General features: G+C 44.6%; 1 protein-coding gene across 1 annotated transcript in view; it reads left to right on the forward strand.

The window, feature by feature from the left end:
• The window catches only part of DCBLD1 (discoidin, CUB and LCCL domain containing 1), a 66,191-nt gene extending 49,228 nt beyond the window's left edge, over positions 1–16,963 (forward strand). The window contains exons 7-15 of the mRNA XM_086707675.1: positions 5,255–5,295; positions 6,650–6,859; positions 7,470–7,594; positions 7,867–8,014; positions 8,115–8,222; positions 10,614–10,698; positions 10,934–10,983; positions 11,861–11,980; positions 14,933–16,963. Of these exons, the coding sequence (XP_086563801.1) occupies positions 5,255–5,295; positions 6,650–6,859; positions 7,470–7,594; positions 7,867–8,014; positions 8,115–8,222; positions 10,614–10,698; positions 10,934–10,983; positions 11,861–11,980; positions 14,933–15,423 (1,378 nt within the window). The 3' untranslated portion in view covers positions 15,424–16,963. The remainder of the gene's footprint in view (positions 1–5,254; positions 5,296–6,649; positions 6,860–7,469; positions 7,595–7,866; positions 8,015–8,114; positions 8,223–10,613; positions 10,699–10,933; positions 10,984–11,860; positions 11,981–14,932) is intronic.
• Positions 16,964–19,880: the final 2,917 nt, after the last annotated feature.

Below are 19,880 nucleotides of genomic sequence, written 5' to 3' on the forward strand. Positions count from 1 at the left end.
ACCAAGGGTTTGTCAGCTGGGAAGAATGTGTGTGAATGCTTAAAGCAGCATTTATGGTGTGTTTGTAGAAGATAAATGCAGCAATATAAGAGCTCACTGGTTATGCTGACAAGTAAATTAAAATTAAAATGGCACACATCTGAAGTTCTAGGGCAGAGGAGTGTTTCTACTCTCAGGTGCTTTAGTAGGAGAGAACAAAGCCTGTTCCTTTTCAGTTTTTCCAGTTGTAAATTACCTGTTATCTCCAATGTTACCAAAGGTACTGAAGGAGACAGAGAGCTGAAATAAGCCCCCATAGAACCACCAAGCTCCCCTGAAAGATCTTGGAGAGAAGCTCTTAGTGATGAGTAATAGTTGGGAAGTGAAGGAAGATTGTTAATTAGCATTAACCTCTCTGTTTGCTGTTATCCTCTGCTTTTAGCTTTATGAGAAAAAAGTATGTCAGTTGTTCAATTGTTTAAACATTCAACCTGGGCTTTTAATGCGTTTGGGTTTCTTCAGCTTCTGGAGTGGAAAACAAGAGCTAAATATAAGCCCCCCTTGTGGTCCAGGTGTCCACGCATTGAAACAGGCAGCTTGGAGTGGGCCAGAGGGAGGCTTTCCTCGGGTGGATGCCTTATGAGAGAAAGTGATCCTCAAGCCACGTGTTTATCTCTTGCTTCCTCCCTCCCTGTCTTCCTCAGAAATGTCTTCCTGCTACCATGACCCTGTGTTTTTGGGACAGGTTGTCACATAGTCTTGGGCTCAAGGATATGGCACAGGACAGAGACAGCAGACATTTCAGGATCCAAAAGTAGGGAAAAGTAGGTTAGGGCCTGTATTGTCTACCCCTCCCTAGTGTGTATGCGGATCCCCCCCGGCCCTGTCCCGCCATTTTGGTGTGGTTCCTGCTTGTGTGAAGAAAGAACATGATCATCATACTTCCCTGTTCTGTTCTCCCAGTGGATGTAGACCATTTCATCTGGTTAAAAACATAAGGGGGTGGGGCGCCTGGGTGGCGCAGTTGGTTGAGCGTCCGACTTCAGCCAGGTCACGATCTCACGGTCCGTGAGTTCGAGCCCTGCGTCAGGCTCTGGGCTGATGGCTCAGAGCCTGGAGCCTGTTTCCGATTCTGTGTCTCCCTCTCTCTCTGCCCCTCCCCCGTTCATGCTCTGTCTCTCTCTATCCCAAAAATAAATAAACGTTGAAAAAAAAAATTAAAAAAAAAAACATAAGGGGGTAGTTTCCCTAGTTAGCATAAACATAGTACCTCTGATGTCATGTTGAAAAAGTTATGCAATAATTTTTTCCCTTCCCCTCCTACTTTTTATTTACATGTATTCTAGCTTAGTTTAGCAATCTTGTGCTTCACATAGGGATTCTGACCACAAGTTATAGTATTATTTTTATAGGAAAAAGTATCTTAAGTTCCAAAGAACCAATCGATGAACTCACAAGTAAACTTAGACTAAAACTCACTTCTGGATTGAAGCGTTGGCCTAAGCTCACAAGGGAGGGGATTTAGAAGCAGTGACTGAAGTTGGTTAGGTCACCTTCATGAAGGAAGCAAACCTTGGGTTTGGTGGAAGGCAGGAACAAAGCATCTGGGGACCTGGGAGCAGAGCCAAGGCCCAGGGAGGGACACCAGAGGAGTTGTGGTGGTCAGCTCACCATGCTCATGTCCAGGGCCCTGGCTGGTGGGTGGCTGAGGAGAAAAGGCAGAGCCCCCACTGGTAATTCCGAGTCGGGGATGCAGGTGGGGGTAACCAGAAAGGGTATTCGGTCCAAGTCTTTCACAGGCAATGCAAGTGACCCTGTATGCAATCTGTAAAAGGCAGTCATCCTCACACCCTGATGTGCAGGCTCACCGCGGTGTTTGTGCTCTCTGCTTGCTATGGATAAGACTTCCCTCTACTTTCCCTCTGGATAGGACTTGTAACTTTGACAGGCCCCGAAGTGTTCTTTTTATATTGTTTGAACATCCAAAGGCAAATTACACCCAAATTTGTGCCACAGTTTAAGATCTAAAAGCTTAGTAACAGAGTGCCTTTAGAAACTAAAATCCTTAAATAAATATATATACGTGTGTGTATATTTGGATGCTTTAGGACCTCACACAGGTGTTTCACTCCATCCTCCTGAACATCATTGCCCCCGATATCCAATATTTCACGTTATGATTGTGCTTGAGGGCATTAGCAAGCTCCTGACAGCCCTCTACTGTGAAAGAACAATCTGGCAAATCCAGGTTCTGGAGGCTGCAGTCTGGACAACCCAGGGCCTTACACAGAAACTTCACTCCCTCATCTCTCAGGTTATTCCTCCTCAGGTTCAGGTGGGTCAATCTCGTGTTCTCAAGGAGCAATCTGACAGGTACTGCAATTGGGTACACCAAGCTGGCAGTACCAGAGCACCAATCTCTCCAAGGCACACAGTAAGCACAGTGATCAAAAACCAGCATGACCTTGACCCTTGAGGATCCGTTTCTGTTGACATTTTTTATGGTTTGATGCTACTTCAGGAAGGTATCAGGCTGTGGCCCAGATTTGTTGGGTGCTACATCTCCAAATCGAGTGAAGAATTAACCTCTGGTGTTAAATCTGCTTTTTGGATTCTCTTGCCTATGTTTGTATACATTGCAGTGCTTCCTTTGTAGAAGAATAGGACTGCAAAAAGTTTAACTTGTACTACCAGGGTTTTATTTTACTGTTGAAAAAAAATTATTTAAACTGTTGCACAAAAGGAGACATGTTCTGAGTTACTTCTGGGCTGAATACAGATGAAGTCGCTTTATGGTCATCTGAAATTAAACGTTGATGCAAAGATAAGAGTACGGAAATCGAAACCATTGATGGCTTAGGAAGAGTTTCGTTCCGCATTCCAGGTAGTTATTGGAACACATTGTCCGATTTTTGTTTTGGTGCGAATAGATAGAAAGTCCAGAATTATATCAAGGTCCCTTCTTTCTAGCTCTGATTTTGCTTTGACTTTTGGTACTGAGCAGAGAAGAGTCCACCACATGCGAATACATCTCCTCCACTCATTTCGATTCCCAAATCTTCAGGGAGCAGTTGTTTTCATCGCCGCTGTTTTGCTGTTGGGGAACCACTGTACGTGTGGTCATTGAACTTCTGTTCCCACACATGATTGTTTGGTGTTCAGGAAAAAACACAGAAGGAAGCAGTACAGCTGAGGAAGGAGTCCCTAAAGTAAATATCTAAGGTTCTTCTGGGATTCATCCGGGTCAGGTCACTTCCTTGATTTGAGGAGACCAGAATGGAATCAGGAAGAAAAGCTGACCTCATACAGAGGGCGAAGGCTCAGACCATCAGCCGGGAAGGCTTTTCTTTCAGTTTGCATCAGACTGTTCTCAATTGCTTCTCTACTTCTCTGGGAAGGCTGGCAGTACTTGTAATCTGATGGAATTCGTGCACCCTGATGTGTGACTGCCTCAGAACTCCAGCCTCCTGGGGTGTTTTCATTTTTAAAAGAGGAGGCTCATTTACCAATAGAATTCTCTAAGTGATTGTGTTTAGTTAGTTTACTAGAGTGAAATGGAAAAGCATATTCCAGCTGGTAATGGAGAAAAGCCAGGCAGAGGGCCGTTAGGAGCAGCGCCTCCCCTGGCGGCATCTTCCTGGGGTTAACTCCAGTTATCCTTCTTTCCATAACTTCTCTTTTTCGGCAACGGCGAAATAAATATTTTAGTGTCTCATGACAGTGGGAGTGAGTTTAGGTCCTCTGGGTTGCCGCAGCATTTTGTGCACTTCTTTGGGTAAAATTTCAAGTGTAATACTTAGTGCAGGAACATTATAAAAAAAAAAAAAAAAGGAAAAAATCAAATAGGGGCTCTAAATACATTAATAAAACTTTAAATTGTGAATTGCAACAACGTGCATCTTTTTTTTTTTTTCAAAGTTAGAAGAGCTGGATTTTCACCCAGGCTTGGCCACCCACTGAATTCAGGCAAGTCCTGCGACCCCAGTGGGTCTGCATTTTCATGTCAGAAATGATCGGTGCCTCCATTATATTCAGGATATCGCAGAACCTTTATGTGGAATAGCAGGGCTGTGAAGTCTGCTTGAGAGTGGACAAAGAACGTGAAAGAAAAAGTCCATTCCAGGGAATTTGACTACCTGCTACTTCTAATCAACAACAGCAACCAAGCTTTGATGGAAAGATTCTTATACTCGTGTCCAGTCTGGGTTTTCTGTGGATTTCACAGTTCAGTAGTCTCTCTGTCCATTGTTGCCACATATAATACAGACTTAAACATTTAAAATTATAAGCAGTACTCTCAGATTGTAAAATAATTGAACACAAAAATGACATCTCTGTATGTTTATCTCTAGTATCTAATATAATACTATGCACATAAGATTAATCTTGAGAACTCTAGATTTTCTATTTATTCTATGTATTTTTACACTGCCAGGTTGGTAAGGGATTTATAGAGGGTAAATATGGTCGCAGGCCTTCGGAATCCCTTCTCCACTGAAGGAGAGAAGTGCGGAGCGAGGTTGATGTGATAAGTTTGCCTGTGTGAATAATACAAGCTGTGAAAGTGCTAGAGTCCACAGGCCCAGGGATGAATGCCAGATCAGCGGTGACGCCCAGGCCAGGGCCAGCTCAGTGAGATGCTATGAGTTTTCTCCAGCTGTACCTTGTCATCCGGACGCAGGAGCTGGTTCACGGCTTGGCCTTAGTTGCTACAGTAGGTAGGAGTGTGACTGGAGAGAGAATGAGCTGAGGCTGTCTCCAGAGCAGCAGTGCTGGGGCAGAAGCCGTGGTCATTTTTCTAAAAGTGGCCAGTCTTCTTCATGTCTCTCAGTGGTCCTTGATGATCGACAACGATTGGGATGCTTTAAGGTGACTACTGAGGCAAAGGGAATATTCAGGGCAGTCATTCCTTCTGCTTCCGTGGCTGGGTATCAGTTAGTTGGGATTTCAGGCTGCTCCTAAGACGGTGTATGTGCACTTTCCTTCCCAACACAATGTGGCATGATGGAATCCACACAAGATTTTGATCCAACAGCAGTGACTCAGAGTCCTGGCCACTTGTCACCTGGGTGACTTTAGGAAAGTTGCTCACCTTCAGTGGGCCTGAGTTCTTGATCTAGAAAACACCAGTGACAAAGATAATAACAGCCTTGCTGGGGTGTTGTGAGGATCACATGAGGCGAGGGGAGGCTCTGAACCCTGTGCTTGGTGCTGTGTCAGTCATTAAGATCCAGGTAAGCAACTCACCTCCTCATGTTTGTGTTTATTATTTCAGTGGTTCCCTGTCAGACAAGCGATTTCTCTTTACCTCCGATGGTAAGGATCACATTTTCCTTAAGAATTTGATATTTTAGGGGCACCGGGGTGGCTCAGTCGGTGGCTAAGTGTCTGACTTGATTTCCGCTCAGGTCGTGATCTCATGGTCATGAGATCAAGCCCTGCATCAGGCTCCACGCTCAGTGTGGAGCCTGCTTGGGATTCTTTCTCTCTCCCTCTGTCTCTGCCCCTCCCCTGCTCTCAATCTGTCTCTCTCTTTTTCTTTCTGTTTCAAAAAAAATAAATACACATTAAAAAAGAGAATTTGTGGGGCACCTGGGTGGCTTAGTCAGTTAGGCATCCAACTCTGTCTCAGGTCATGATCTCTCAGTTTGTAAGTTCGAGCCCCACATCAGGTGAGCTCGAGCCCTGCTTCGGGCTCCCCACTCTCTCTCCCTCTCTCTCTGCCCCTTATGGGATTCTCTCTCTCTCTCTTTCTCTCTCTCTCTCTCTCTCTGCCCCTTGCTCACTTATGCGCTCTCTCAAAAACTAAAAATAAATAATAAAAAAAAAGAATTTGATATTTTAAAATCTTCAGTGCTAGTTTATTCTTCCATACCCCTCCAATGATGTAGTTTAAAGGATTTTCTTTTTGTTTTTCCACAGGTCAGGCAGCACCAAGTATGCTGTGACTTAAAAATACCCAATATTAAAAATACAAAATAGTTCAATTATCATTAAGCAGAAAATATTTTTCTTTATAATCTAAGCTATCTCAAACTTTTGCCAGAAAAGAATGAAAATTTGAAATGACACTTATTTTAATTCCTTCATGTTAGATTTTAACAGAAAAACCTTTTGAATATTACAGTTTAATTTGTGGGTTTTTTTGAATAAAGTGATTAAACAGAAGTATGTAAAATAAAGGCTTTTTAGTCCCTCTGTCATGAAATATAGTCTACGTAAATATTCTCTCAGCATAAAGGAAAGTATTTCAAGGAGAACAGTCTGCATCTGTCTTCTTTGTCCAGGGAGAGGAGTGTGGCCTTTATTTGCTAATGTCCATGTTGCCTTTACAACACATATCACTTTGCTGAAATGAGGGTGAATTTAGAAGTTTAGAAAGGAAAAGCTGTGGTGGGAACAAGGATGTCATTTGTAGGGGAAGTGACTTCAGTGAAGTCCATTAAAAAAAGAAACAGCAATCATTTCAAGATACTGCAGTACAAATGAATCAAATGAGAGTCTGAGTCATTAAAATACTAGTAATTAAACAGTCAATTTGATATCAGAATGGTAATAAATCAACTGAATAATTCTAGGCGAGGTGAAGTACTACTTTTTTTTTTTTTTTTGCTTTCATTTCATGTTTATATCTAAAGGACTTTTTCTGGCTTTTTTTTTTTTTTTTAAGGTTGCAGCAGATCATTGAGTTTGGAGCCTGATACGCAAATCAGAACTACTTGGCAGTGGGTCAGTGAGATGGGAGAACAGCTCCATTGGTCCCCTGGCCAAGCCCAGCTTCAGGACCAAGACCTATCATGGGCTTCGGGGGACAGCAGCAAGAACCGCAAACAGCGAGAATGGCTGGAGACCGATTTGGGAGAGAAAAAGAAAATAACAGGTGATGACACAGTGCAGTTTTACAAATGCAAAATGACTTGCTGTTCAGATTATGTTTTTGAGTTACATAGGTGCCGCTCTCTCTTCCTCAAAGTACTCTGTCTTTTCTAAAAGTAACTACCAAACCTTCTCATTGTCTCTATGGGCAGAACCTGTATGCAGATTGTAAGTATGGATATACGGAGTAGAAAGCCCACACAGCGGGGTGCCTGGGTAGCTCAGTCGGTTAAGCGTCTGACTCTTGATTTTGGCTCAGGTCATGATCCCAGGGTCATGGGATCGAGCCCCACATAGGGCTCTGCACTGATAATAGCACGTAGTCTGCTTGAGATTCTCCCTCTCTCTCTCTGCTCTTCCCCCACTCATACTCTCTCTCACTCAGAAATAAATAAAAAAAAAAAACAAACCCACACTGCAATGAGGAAACCTTTGTGTGGTATATTGTCAGTGTGGAAACACTCATGTGTGATCAGGTTTCTAAATGCAAATAAGGAAATTTGGCTTGTAAAATGATTTGAGATTTCAAGTGAGAAAAGGAAAGGAAACCTAAGATTATAATACATGCTATATATATTTTAAAAACTAACCTGTCAATAATATTTTCTTACCAGGAATTATGACCACAGGATCCACACAGTCGAATTTCAACTTTTATGTTAAGAGTTTTGTGATGAAGTTCAAAAACAGCAACTCCAAGTGGAGGACCTATAAAGGAATTGCAAATAATAAAGAGAAGGTGAGAGAAACTTTGGAGGAAAGAACTGAGTAGGAGAGCAGGTCTCTAGTTATTCTTATCACTGCGTTTCCAGAAAGCAGATTTGCAGCACCACCTTAGGTAACTCAGCCTTGGTTGGCAAAACCTTGTAAATTCACTCTCAAGTATGTCTACAAAACTACAACAGACATAGAATCCTGGCTTTGGTGTCATATATCCAGGTATGAGTGGGTGGAGAAACACCTAGGAACTAACTGATAGCATCTTCAGGTAAAAGTTCTTTGTTTCCACAGGTGTTTCAGGGCAACTCTAATTTTCGGGATCCAGTGAGGAATAATTTTATCCCTCCCATCGTGGCCAGATACGTGCGGGTTGTCCCCCAGACATGGCACCAGAGGATCGCCTTGAACGTGGAGCTCTTTGGTTGCCAGATTACACAAGGTAGGACTCAGGGCAAGTCAGCGAGTTATTTGATTCTGATCGTGCCCTTTCACAAATTGTTGTTACTAATGTGGTTTTTCCAATATCTCCTCTACCTCAGATAATGATTCATTGGTGTGGCGCAAAACAAGTCCAAATACTGTTAGTTCAACTAAAAGAGAAGATGAGATCATCACAAGCTCCATCCCCTCAGAAGAAATCCCCACAGGTAGAGCAGTTTGCTGTTTCGTGCTTTCCTAAGGAGTATGACCGGACTCCATGTGATATTACAGTGACTTCAACGAAAACTTTTCTCTGTCATATCAATGTCTGAAGTCAGATGGTTCAGAGGTAGCTGGATATGTGTTAAAGGATGAATATCTGCAACTATTAATTGCAATATTGTAAGTAGAAAAAGTAGCATTTGCCCTTCAAACACTGGGTGAATGTTTTATGGAAAAATAATAGCACATGCATGAATTAGAATACCTTGGGGCGCCTGGGTGGCTCAGTCGGTTAAGCCTCCGACTTCAGCTCAGGTCACGATCTCACGGTCCGTGAGTTCGAGCCCCGCATCGGGCTCTGGGCTGATGGTTCAGAGCCTGGAGCCTGCTTCCGATTCTGTGTCTCCCTCTCTCTCTGCCCCTCCCCCGTTCATGCTCTCTCTCTGTCTCAAAAATAAATAAACGTTAAAAAAAAAATTAAAAAAAAAAAAAGAATACCCTGCAGCCATGAAAAAGAAATGTGTTTGTAATATAGGAGCCTTTCGGAGATGTACTGACAAACTTAAAAAAATAAGCAAGGTATAGGACAGTCTGTATAGCCTACCATGTGTGTAAAAAATGAGGAATAAAGAATGAATATATATGTGTAATCATTCCGGCATCTCCAGAAGAATGTCAAGAAATATAATTTGGCTTCTCCTAGAGAAGGAACAGAGGTAGGAGGGAGGCTTTTTTATACGTTTCGAAGTTTGAACATGTAAATGTATCGTCAGTTCAAGCAATAAACATTAAAAGTACATTTACTTTTTCAGAATATAAAATATTAATTTTACAAAATTCAGTAAGATTAGAGGTAAATAAGAAAACGCCATAAATCAGCATTTGTAGATAATCACCATATCCCACTATATCCAGTCAACTATATTTATGTAAATCACCTTGAGGAAAACCTGTAATTTGTTCTGTAGCAAGTATTTTTCACTTAACATTGTATTATGATCATCTTCCAAGGTTATTAAATCGTTGCAAAACACAATTGTTAATATCTTTATAGTATTTTCTCATATGGCTATACCATCATTTAGTTAACCATTCCCCTATTGTTGGATGTTTAAATTGTTAGAGTTTTCCCAAATTTCCACTCTTGTAAATAACACCAGTGTTAGTCACATAACTTTTGTTCCTTTCGAAGGTCCTTATCTCCCCCTTTCACAAACTGCACATTTCCACTCCCGATCATCCCGTTGTTTTCTTCCCAGGGATCAAAGATAAAGAAGGGTGAAGAACAAATCTTTCTCCTTTAGTTTGCCTAGTTTCTACAAACTTGGGGCCTGCTTTAGCGGCCGTTCAAGTGATTTCCTTTTTTAAAGTAGGAAGACACGGTGTTCCGTGCGGCAAAGTGGAAATGCTGTTTGAGGTCATCAGGCTGCATTTCCTCTCAGTCCACAGCTCCAAAGCCCTGGTAACGGGAAGCATGGGGCTTCTCTTCCCTTCCCCCTCCCCAGCTGCTGTTACTGTGCAAGTGCAAACGTGCCCACCATCTGGGGGAGACTGGGTACTTGAGCTCCACCCTGTGCTTAAGTCCTTCACCTCTCTGAGTAGCTCCTGTAAACCTTCCCCCTCAATTCTGATTTGGGAGTCTAATATCGTCCAAACAACAAGCTTAGACTAAGTGTTAATCCCTGAGGACCATCAAAAATCGCCTTTTGGAGAAAAAAAAATTTTATTTTCTTTAACTTTAGCCATGATTTTATTTTATTTATTTATTTATTTATTTACTTATTTTTAAAATGTTACCTATTTTGAGAGCGGGAGAGGGAGAGAGAAAAATTCCCAAACAGGCTCTGCGCTTGTCAGCACAGAGCCCGATGCAGGCAGGGCTCGATCTCATGAACTGTGAGATCACAACCTGAGCCGAAATCAAGAGTAGATTCCATGGGGCGCCTGGGTGGCGCAGTCGGTTAAGCGTCCGACTTCAGCCAGGTCACGATCTCGCGGTCCGTGAGTTCGAGCCCCGCGTCAGGCTCTGGGCTGATGGCTCAGAGCCTGGAGCCTGTTTCCGATTCTGTGTCTCCCTCTCTCTCTGCCCCTCCCCCGTTCATGCTCTGTCTCTCTCTGTCCCAAAAATAAATAAAAACTGAAAAAAAAAAAAAATTAAAAAAAAAAAAAAAAAAAAAGAGTAGATGCTTAACCGACTGAGCCACCCAGGCGCCCCTTTAGCCAGGATTTGGAAATCCTCTCTTTTTGCTGTCTGACATCAGTAAATGCCTAGCACATATTCATTTTCCCCGTGTATTAAACTGTGGAAGACCTTTCAAATCAGTGTTCAGTTTTAGATTGAGCAATTCGGTTGCACTTCCTTTCTGTTGTAATGTGTGGCTTTTCCCCCTTCTCAGGAATAAATGTCACAACTGTTGTTATTCCACTGGTGCTCCTGGCTCTGCTGGTTGCTGGAATGGGAATCTTTGCCGCCCTTAGAAAGTATGTGACTTGACATTTTTAAATTTCTCCTCTAATCCTGCAACTAATTACAAAACCAAAATGTTTGCTTTTCAGATGCTCATGCATAGAAAAGCAGCATTACTTCGGCCAAGATAAAATGCTAATTTATGTGTTAAAAACAAGTTGTGTAGAGGTAGAAAGTATCAAGTATTATTTTATAAACAGTACTCCTCACTTAGAAACCTTTTCAAGTAGGATTTTTTTGTTTCTGTAGGAGGAAGAAGAAAGGAAATCCATATGGATCAGCTCAGGCCCAGAAAACAGGTTGGTTGACAGAAAACTCCACAGTTTTATTCTGTCTTTGAGAAGGGACAGGGTCTGCTGATTAAAATTATGTGGCTCACACTTACATCGTCAAAAAATGAAGATATGCAGCCTTTAAGTTAGCAAGTCTAAAAGGAATGGAATATTGTGGCCTATCTATTTTAATGGAGAGTTCTCATGGCCAGTGACCTTTACTTTTGTTCAGTATTATCCCATCACAACATTCTTTTTTTTTTTTTTTTTTTTTTTGGCCACCGGAGTTTAAGCCACCACACTGCTTGTCATCCGGGAGCAGTTATAAAAGCCGCATCTGTGAACTGAACTTTGTCCGGTACTGCTCTGCATCTCCAGGCTTCCACTGTATTTTCCACTCTGGGAGAGTGAAGGAAGAACCAGGCAGGGTTCACGTTCAGGTTTCAGAGAATCCTCAGGACACAGGGTACCCCAAGCAATGAGTCAGCTGTAGTCCAGAGAGGGCAGCAGGGCAGGACCCCTCAGAATCTCAGGGGCAGCTTGGGACCCCACCTGCACAGGGTCTCAGCAGCCAGCTGTGTTGACTCCTCTGAGACATGAATGCTATATCTGTGTAGATTACGGAAAACCATGCCCAGGTGGTGTAACAGAGGCATAATCTGGGACCTGCCCTGGTGGCAACCCAGATACAAGTGGAAAACACGGATGGAACAGTGTTTGCTGTTGTCCTAACAACCTCAGCATGCTGTTTCCCTACACATAATCTGGGAGCCATGCCACGCACTCATCACGGTCAGCCGGCAAAAGGCGGCCTGACGTCCAGCCCATCGAGGAACACTTCAGAGACTATGTGCGTTACCCTTCTGAGATAATACATGTTGGTTTTGTGTTATCTTTATTCCAGACTGTTGGAAGCAGATCAAGTATCCCTTTGCCAGACACCAGTCGGCTGAGTTTACCATCAGCTATGATAATGAAAAGGAGGTGACACAAAAGTTAGATCTCATCACAAGTGATATGGCAGGTACGTGTCAGGCCTCTGTGAGGGTGTTGTGAGGCAGCAAGTGCTGCCCATGGGAGTGAGGAGACCAGGAGGGAAATATGACTAAAACCTGGTGTGGAGATGGGGCCCAAGGAATCAGCAATGTGTACGGTCCTCTCTTTCCTCTGCAAAGTGTTACAAATGAACACTGAGAGAGCTACAGCATAGCTATAGCAATGGCCCTGAGGGACCATGAAAATCTGGAAGCCCTTAAATAATTTGTTGCTAAGATTTTGGTTAAGGCACTAAGGAAGGGAGACTGGAAAGATGAATTAAGCCCAGTTCCTGCCCTTGAGAAAAGAGGAGACAGGAGATGAAAGAACCTGTCCAGTGTTCGAATGACCTCTGTGTTCCTGATAAGCCATCGCTGAGGGTCAGGCTTCTCAAACTGTGGAGAGGGATCCATTTTTTGCCTTTGAAAAAATTATTTCTAATCTGTCAGAAACCACTGCTTTTGTAAAATACAATGCAGTTGACCCTTGAACAACAAGGGGTTTAAGGATGCCCACCCCCTGCACAAAAATCCATGTATAACTTGACTCCCTCAAAGCTTAACTACTAACAGCCTGTTGCTGACCAAAACAACCTACTGTTGCCTCCACCCTTACCAGTAACATAAACAGTGGGTTGACACACATTTTGCATGTGATTTGCATTATATATTGCATTCTTACAATAAAGTAAGTTAGAGAAAATGTTACTAAGAAATTCCTAAGGAAGAGGGCCACTTGGGTGGCTCAGTCAGTTGAGTGTCTGACTCTTGATTTCAGCTCAGGTCATGATCTCCCGATTCATGGGATCCAGCCATGAGTTGGGCTCTGTGCTGACAGCACGGAGCCTGCTTGGGATTCTCTATCTCCCTCTCTCTTTCTGCCCCTCCCCTGCCTGCATGCATACGTGCACATGCTCTCTTTCACTCTCTCTCAACATAAATAAAGAAAAAAGAAAATCACAGGAAAGAGAAAAATATGTTTCCAGTACTATATACTATATTGAAAAAAACTCACCTATAAGTGGACACACACCGTTCCACCCCTTTGTTTAAGGGTCAGTTGTATAAAGTAGAAGTAATGAATGACATTTTATTTTTTATTTTTATTTAAAAAAAAATTTTTTTTTTAACGTTTATTTATTTTTTGAGACAGAAACAGAGCATGAATGGGGGAGGGGCAGAGCGAGGGAGACACAGAATCGGAAGCAGGCTCCAGGCTCTGAGCCATCAGCCCAGAGCCTGATGCGGGGCTCGAACTCACGGACCACGAGATCGTGACCTGAGCTGAAGTCGGACGCTTAACCGACTGAGCCACCCAGGCGCCCCAGTAATGACATTTTAAAAAAGACATACAAAATACAAAGCTCTAATTCTTTTATTAGATTCAACGGACATAAGTATACTCTCTCAAGCTGCTGGGAGTTGCTAAACACTTGCTCTCAATTTGTGTAATTGTCTTTTTGCAGACCTGTCTCGGTTCTCAGATACATAGGCATCTTCAGACCACACTCTGGGTCGCCCTACTTAGCTTCTCGTGACCCAGAGTGCATTCTGAGGACCAGAAGCATCAGGGAACTTGCTAGAAGTGTGGGCTTTCAGGCCATGCCCCAGGCCTACTGACCCAGAAGTTCATGAATATATCAAAGTCAGAAAGCTACCAGTGGAAAGGTTGCTTGAGCTGCTGCAGAACAAAGAGCATCTCTCCACCCAAAATCCATCCTCTTAATTCCTTTCCTGCTGACAGTCTAGTGCTGCCTTGCAGACAAAACAGGGGAGAAAAGGCCCCCATGTCTCTCCTTTTCTTCCTTTCTTTTTTCTTTAGCTTCTGGTGCAGCATGCCCTCCTTCCCCACTGTGTGGTCCTTCTCCAACACCTTGACTGTGTAAGGCCCCCCTAGGGTCTCGCTCTTGCCCTCACTCAGCCACAGTCTCTCTCCTCAGTAGCTGCACCCACCCTGCTCCAGAGCTCCCAATAGAGAGCCCTTCCTTGCACTTTTGTCTACTAAGCCCAGACTTCCCTCCCTGTCCCCGAGAAGTAATTCTCACCTGCTGGACACCTCTGCCTGTCAGTGTCACCAGTTCCTCAGTGTGTCCAAAATTGAACCTGTTGTTCCTAACCCTCCCCAAGAATGCTCCATATGTTTCCTCTCCCAAGTGGCTTCCGGACTGTGAATCCCAGGCTTCTGGGCTTAACATCCGGGAAGGGGCCTTGGTTCCCCTTTTGCCTCATGACTGACATCGTTGGTAATAACTTTCTCTGATTCCTGTCTCCAAAGTGTGACCTTTCCAAGGCTGCTGCCAGACCCCTAGTGTGTGACTGCTTGATTTTGTTTGTTTCTCATTTTTCAATCTTTACTTTTTTTTTTAAGTTTATTGGGGGGGGGCTTTTTTAAGTTTATTGGGTGGACTGGGGAGGGACAGAGAGAGGGAGAGAGAATTACAAGCAGGCCCAGGGCTGTCCACGCAGAACCCCACTGGTGGGCTCTATCTCTCCAAAGATGAGATCATGACCAGAGCAGAAATCAAGAGTGAAGCTACACCCACTGAGCCACCCAGGCGCCCCTCTTTCCAGGTTATTTAATCACTGTTGCCTTTTCTCACAGCAATCAACCCCCCCCCCTCCAAAATTTGGCATTTCAAGGGCCAGTTTAAGAGCTCCAGGAGGTATTTCCCCTCTCATTCCCTAGGTGTGGGGAAGCGTAATCTCTGTCTTCTCCGGGTTCTAGTGACCCACCGAGGCTTCCTAAAGCAGCAGTATGGTTGCACAAGTCCGTGTGTGTGCCATATACGCCTTTCCCATTCTCGGGCTTTCTCATCCTGCCTGCTACCGGTTAGGCGCTCAGCCGAGTTGGTTCCGCAGAGCACCTCCCTCTGCAAACAACCGGCTTGCCCTCGCATCCGTGTGACACACACACGATGTGTCTCTTGCGCTTTCGATTGCAGATTACCAGCCTCCGCTCATGATTGGCACCGGGACGGTGGCGAGGAAGGGCTCCACCTTCCGTCCGATGGACACCGAGGAGGAGACCCCGCCTAGCGCCGAAGTCTGCGGCCACTACGACCGCCCCCTGCTGGCCGGCCGCCACGAGTACGCCCTGCCCTTGACCAACCCCGAGCCCGAGTACGCCACGCCCATCGTAGAGCGGCACGCGGCGCGCGCGCACACCTTCTCCGGCTACAGGGTGCCGGGGCCCCGGCCGGCGCACACGCACTCACTGTCTTCCGGAGGCGCGCCCTACCAGAGGCCGCCTCACCCCGCGCCCGCAGCCGCACGCCCGGGCTACGATCGGCCCACGGCCGGCGGCCAGGCCGCGGACCGCACCCACCCCGACTACCAGGAGCCGCGGGCAAAGCCAGCCGCCAGCGCCTCCTACGCGGCCCCCAGAGACTGCCTCCGACCCCTCAGCCCCACGGCCATGACCGCTCTTTTGTGAGCACACTGTGAAAGCAACCTGCTGCGGTACCGAGCGGCGGGCTGTGTGCGGCCCTGGAAGAGGGGAGATGTTCAAGTGCGCGTGTGTGAGCGTGTGTGAGCGTGCGTGTGTGTGCGTGTGTGTGTGTGTGTGTGTGTGTGTGTGATTTCATAGGATCCTGCGGTGGAGTCCGAGGGACCACCTCTCCTACTGTTTACAAAGTGGTGCATCTGGTGGTGTTCTGACCCTTAGGGCAGGGGTCTGTTGGTTTTTGTTGGGCTAGAAAGATGAAAATTTCCAGATAGCATTTTCATTTCTCTGTGATATTGAGCTGCTTTGGTATAAAATGTGCAATCTGTACAGAGTTGTATTTAACATGAATTAAAGTAACTTAAGTTCGCTTTATCAGAGTTTTAGTTCTGCACAGTGGTTAAGTGGGAGAATGCAGCTGTTGCGAAATCGTATATAATAGTATGTTCACTTTTTAAGTATATTTTATCCGATACTGTGTTAGCAGCAGGTCTGTTTAAACTTAATCTTGTTATTGTGGCTCATCTCCTCTCCTTTGGTAACTAGAACTAAAAGCATTGCTAACATTCTTCCGGAAGGAATGAAATTACTTGAAGCATGAGAAGCGCACCAGGGTGGTGGTTAGCAATTAGGATTGTAGATTAAAACGGAACACAACACAGCCACCTCAGCAGCTGCCTGTTCCTTAGACTCCACTTCAGATGGGACTTGTGGAGGCCAGTAGGGGGCGCTGGGAGCAGGAGGTCTCTGTGGCCCCCAGGGGGCCTCCCTGCCCAAGTGGGACAAAGGCCAGGTCCCACTTTGCCTCTTCCTCACCTCAGGCCTAGCAGATACTGTGCAGCTTTCACATGCAAATCCACCTCTTGAAACTCTGCAAAGCCAAGTGCTGAGATTTACCAGCAACCAAAACTGCTCTCCCCGCAAACTGAACGAAGGCAGCACAGCGATTGTAGTCTGAATTGCTGTGACAGATGCTTTTGTACCTCAGATTGAAAATACGGCTGAGGTCAGATGCCCACACTTTTCATGACTTTCTTTAGAAATAGCACATTGTACTCTGAAGCACAAAGTTATTTAAAGTGTGTTCTTACAAAAGTGACAAAAGCAAAATCCGCGTCGAGCTTTTCTACTGAGATGGTTGGGAAGTGAACTGATTTTGTAAGAAACCGTGTTTCCCTTGAGTGTGTGTCTCTAATTCCAGATTAGTCCGGACCTCAGCTGTACCTCATGTTCAGTGCTTTTTGTCTGTTTGCTTTGGGTTCCCTGGGGCAGGGGGGGAGTTGACCTCTTTTGCCAAAGAGGAAAGTGTGTGCTTAACAAAATGTGGACCAAAAAAATCCTTGACCTAAAAAACGTATTATAATCCTATTTGTATGACTATGACTCTCTGTGAAAGTATAAACATTAAAATAGGGTGCTGGAAGTTCACGGCAGACTTTTCGGTTATTTTAGGGGATAAACCGTTTACTTTGTGGAGTTTACATGGTTTTATATGCATACTAAGTGTAAAAATAAACTATGCCAAATCACAGAGCCCTGCCCCTTATTGGTGTCCTGCCTGCCAGGCTATTGAAGGCATTTGAGGCTCAGCCTCCACAAAAGAGCAAGTGGTACGGTGGAAAGAGGCTGGGTTTGGAGTCAGGTAGATCTCGGTTCCAGACCCTGATCTGCCACGATAGCGGAGTTATTTTGGAAATAAGTGAAGCCCGACCAAACCAGCAGAATCTGTTCAAGCTTGCTATAGGAGGGGAGTCGACCACCATCACTTGCCTTTTGGCCGAGAGAGACTGAAAGGCAGCAGAGGGGGGTGCAAAGCTTTATGGAAAAGAAAGGAGGGCTTCAAGTGATTGGAGCCTGATGACCTAGGGAAGCTGTTGGATGGATTAACTAGATCATTGGTTAGGGATGCATATTTGGCGTTCTCGGGTTGGCCCTAAGTTGGAAGTGGGGACAGAAATTTTGGAGGCTGTCAGCTATTAAATCAAATCTTAGTGATCCGGGGTTGATGTAGGCATTATTGCTTGGCTTCCTGGATTGTTAACTAGAAATAGCGGTCTGACCTCCTACAAGTCTGACTTAACAGCAAGACTGGCTTTCTGGGCTGGTTACTGTGGATAAAATGGGTTGCTTTTCTGCACTTAACTGCTGTGGGTTGTGAATCAGAGTTCAGTTTTTATTTACCCATTTGTATATTCAGTCTGTTCCGTATAACCCTTGGCTTCAGTTTCCCCGTGTGTAAAAATATTAATGCGGGGCACCTGGGTGGCTCAGTCAGTTACGTGTCTGACTTCGGCTCAGGTCATGATTTCACGGTTCATGAGTTCGAGCCCTGCATCGGGCTCTGCACCGACAGTGTGGAGCCTGCTTGGGATTCATTCTCTCTCTCTCTCTCTCTCTCTCTCTCTCTCTCTCTCTCTCTCTCTCAAATATATAAAACAAATGTTAATGAAGACTTACAAGTAAGAATTAACTGGGACAACATTTATCAAAGTGTTTGTTCTACATGTAGGCCATTTTTCTAATCCAGGCTCTCAGCGGGCTGCATATAGCCTTCTAACATTAAAATATTAGTCCATAAGAATAGAATTCTTTACATTTTCCTCCCTCACACTTCTTCCCTGTACTCGTGATCTAATCACAACAGAAAGAGAACGGGACTTTGTTTGGGGACAGCACTTCCTCCGGGTGGCCTCACTGTGTAGACCGGGTGGGTTGAGTGGAAAGGTCTGATAAAAACCCTACACTGCCCACCTTAGAGGATAAGAGGAGGAAAATAGTATGCCTTTCTTTTTCAGTGTTTTGCAACATTGGCACATGTGATAAGGTGAGAATGAGATCATTCTAATTGTCTGGTGTCTTCTGTGTTAGCAAATTCTATTGGGAGGCAAAGATTGCATTCTATCATGTACAGTTGTGGCTGCAACACATCTCCAACAAACAAGACGACACAGACCACAGAAGCTGCTGAAACTTTCCTCTGGGCTTTATTACGATCGAAACTTTCATTAATATTAATAATCAGCCTAGAAAACCTCTAGACAGAACGTGAGAGATTGTTCTGTGTTTATTACACTTGCTCTCAAATCTTAGAAAATGCAATCACAGTTATAGACACAACTATAGACACCATGAATAGCCTTTCGTAAGTATATCGCTGTAAGGCCTTCTATAAATACATCAGTTCAGTAGCCCAAGTGTAGGCACCAGATTGGCCTCACTTTCCTCAAAACGCCTCGCTTTCATTCATTCATGCACCAAACAGTTCCCAGGATTCACCCTGTACTTACTTGAAAGAGCGTGTACTCGAGACAGCATACCTAAGCTCGCTGCAACCTTGGGACAATGGAGTGCGCTAATGGAAAACTAGGATTGAATACAATCCTGCTAGTGGTCTTCGCCCCAAACAGCCCAGCCCAGACCCTCACCCAGCGCTCTCCCTGCACCCACACTACTGTGCGCACCGCCAGCCCCAGATCTCTCCTCTCCCACTCTACAGGTCTCTTTCCCAGCCTCCCGGTTCTACAAATAAATTCCCCTCGCGGCTTTAAAGATGTCTGCTCTGTTTCTTGGTATTCTACGGTCTTAACGACTATGTGTTCAACTGTGAATCCATTTGTATTCACGTTACTTGGGACTCCTGCGTCTTGAATCCTAGGATTCGTCTTTCTCAACCATGACAAATTCTCAGCTATCCTGTTTGCCTCTGCTGTTTTCTTTTCTCACTCCTGGAACTCCTATTGGATTCATTGGACCTTCTCATCCCATCCCCCCCAGGTCTCTTAGCCCCTCTTCTTTTCCATCTCTTTATCTTCTGTGCTGCGTTCTGGGTCAGATCCTGAGGTACAATATGGCATAGTGGTTGGGTGCACAGACTTGGGATTGCCTGGACAAGGAGCCATAGTCTCTCGGTACCTGTTTCCATGCTTGTTTTGTGGGGAGAAAATACTATCCACCTGCCCATGCCTGCTGTGAAGATTAAACGAAGCTTCTCAAGCATCGCGTGGCCCACATGAAACACTGTGTAAGATTCCACGTTATATTCCAGTTTACTAATTCCTTCTCCTGCTATCTAATCTGCTTCATTTAGCCATTGCGGTTTTAATTTCAATTTTTAAAAAATTTCTATGTTGATTCTTTTTCAAATATGCCTTTTTTTTTTTTTTAAACACTTGCGGTATTTTCTTGGGCTTTGATTCCTTCGTTTAATCATTTGAAAGATACTAATTTCATATCCTCTTTCTGATTGTCTTGTTTCCTTCATCTCTGAGTAAGAGCCAGTGTACGATGTTTATAAGGCTCGGTCAGTGCCGTGCAGTAGAACTTTGGTAATGACGGAAACATTCTCTGAGTTGTTCAGCATGGTTCTCGTTAACTACACATGGCCATCGAGCACTTGAATGTGGCTGGACTGAGTGAGGAAGACATTTTTGGTTTCCTTGAACTTCAGT

This window comes from Puma concolor, chromosome B2, assembly GCF_028749965.1.
Source record: "Puma concolor isolate L17-30 chromosome B2, mPumCon1.1.hap2, whole genome shotgun sequence".
Taxonomy (NCBI): Eukaryota; Metazoa; Chordata; class Mammalia; order Carnivora; family Felidae; genus Puma; species Puma concolor.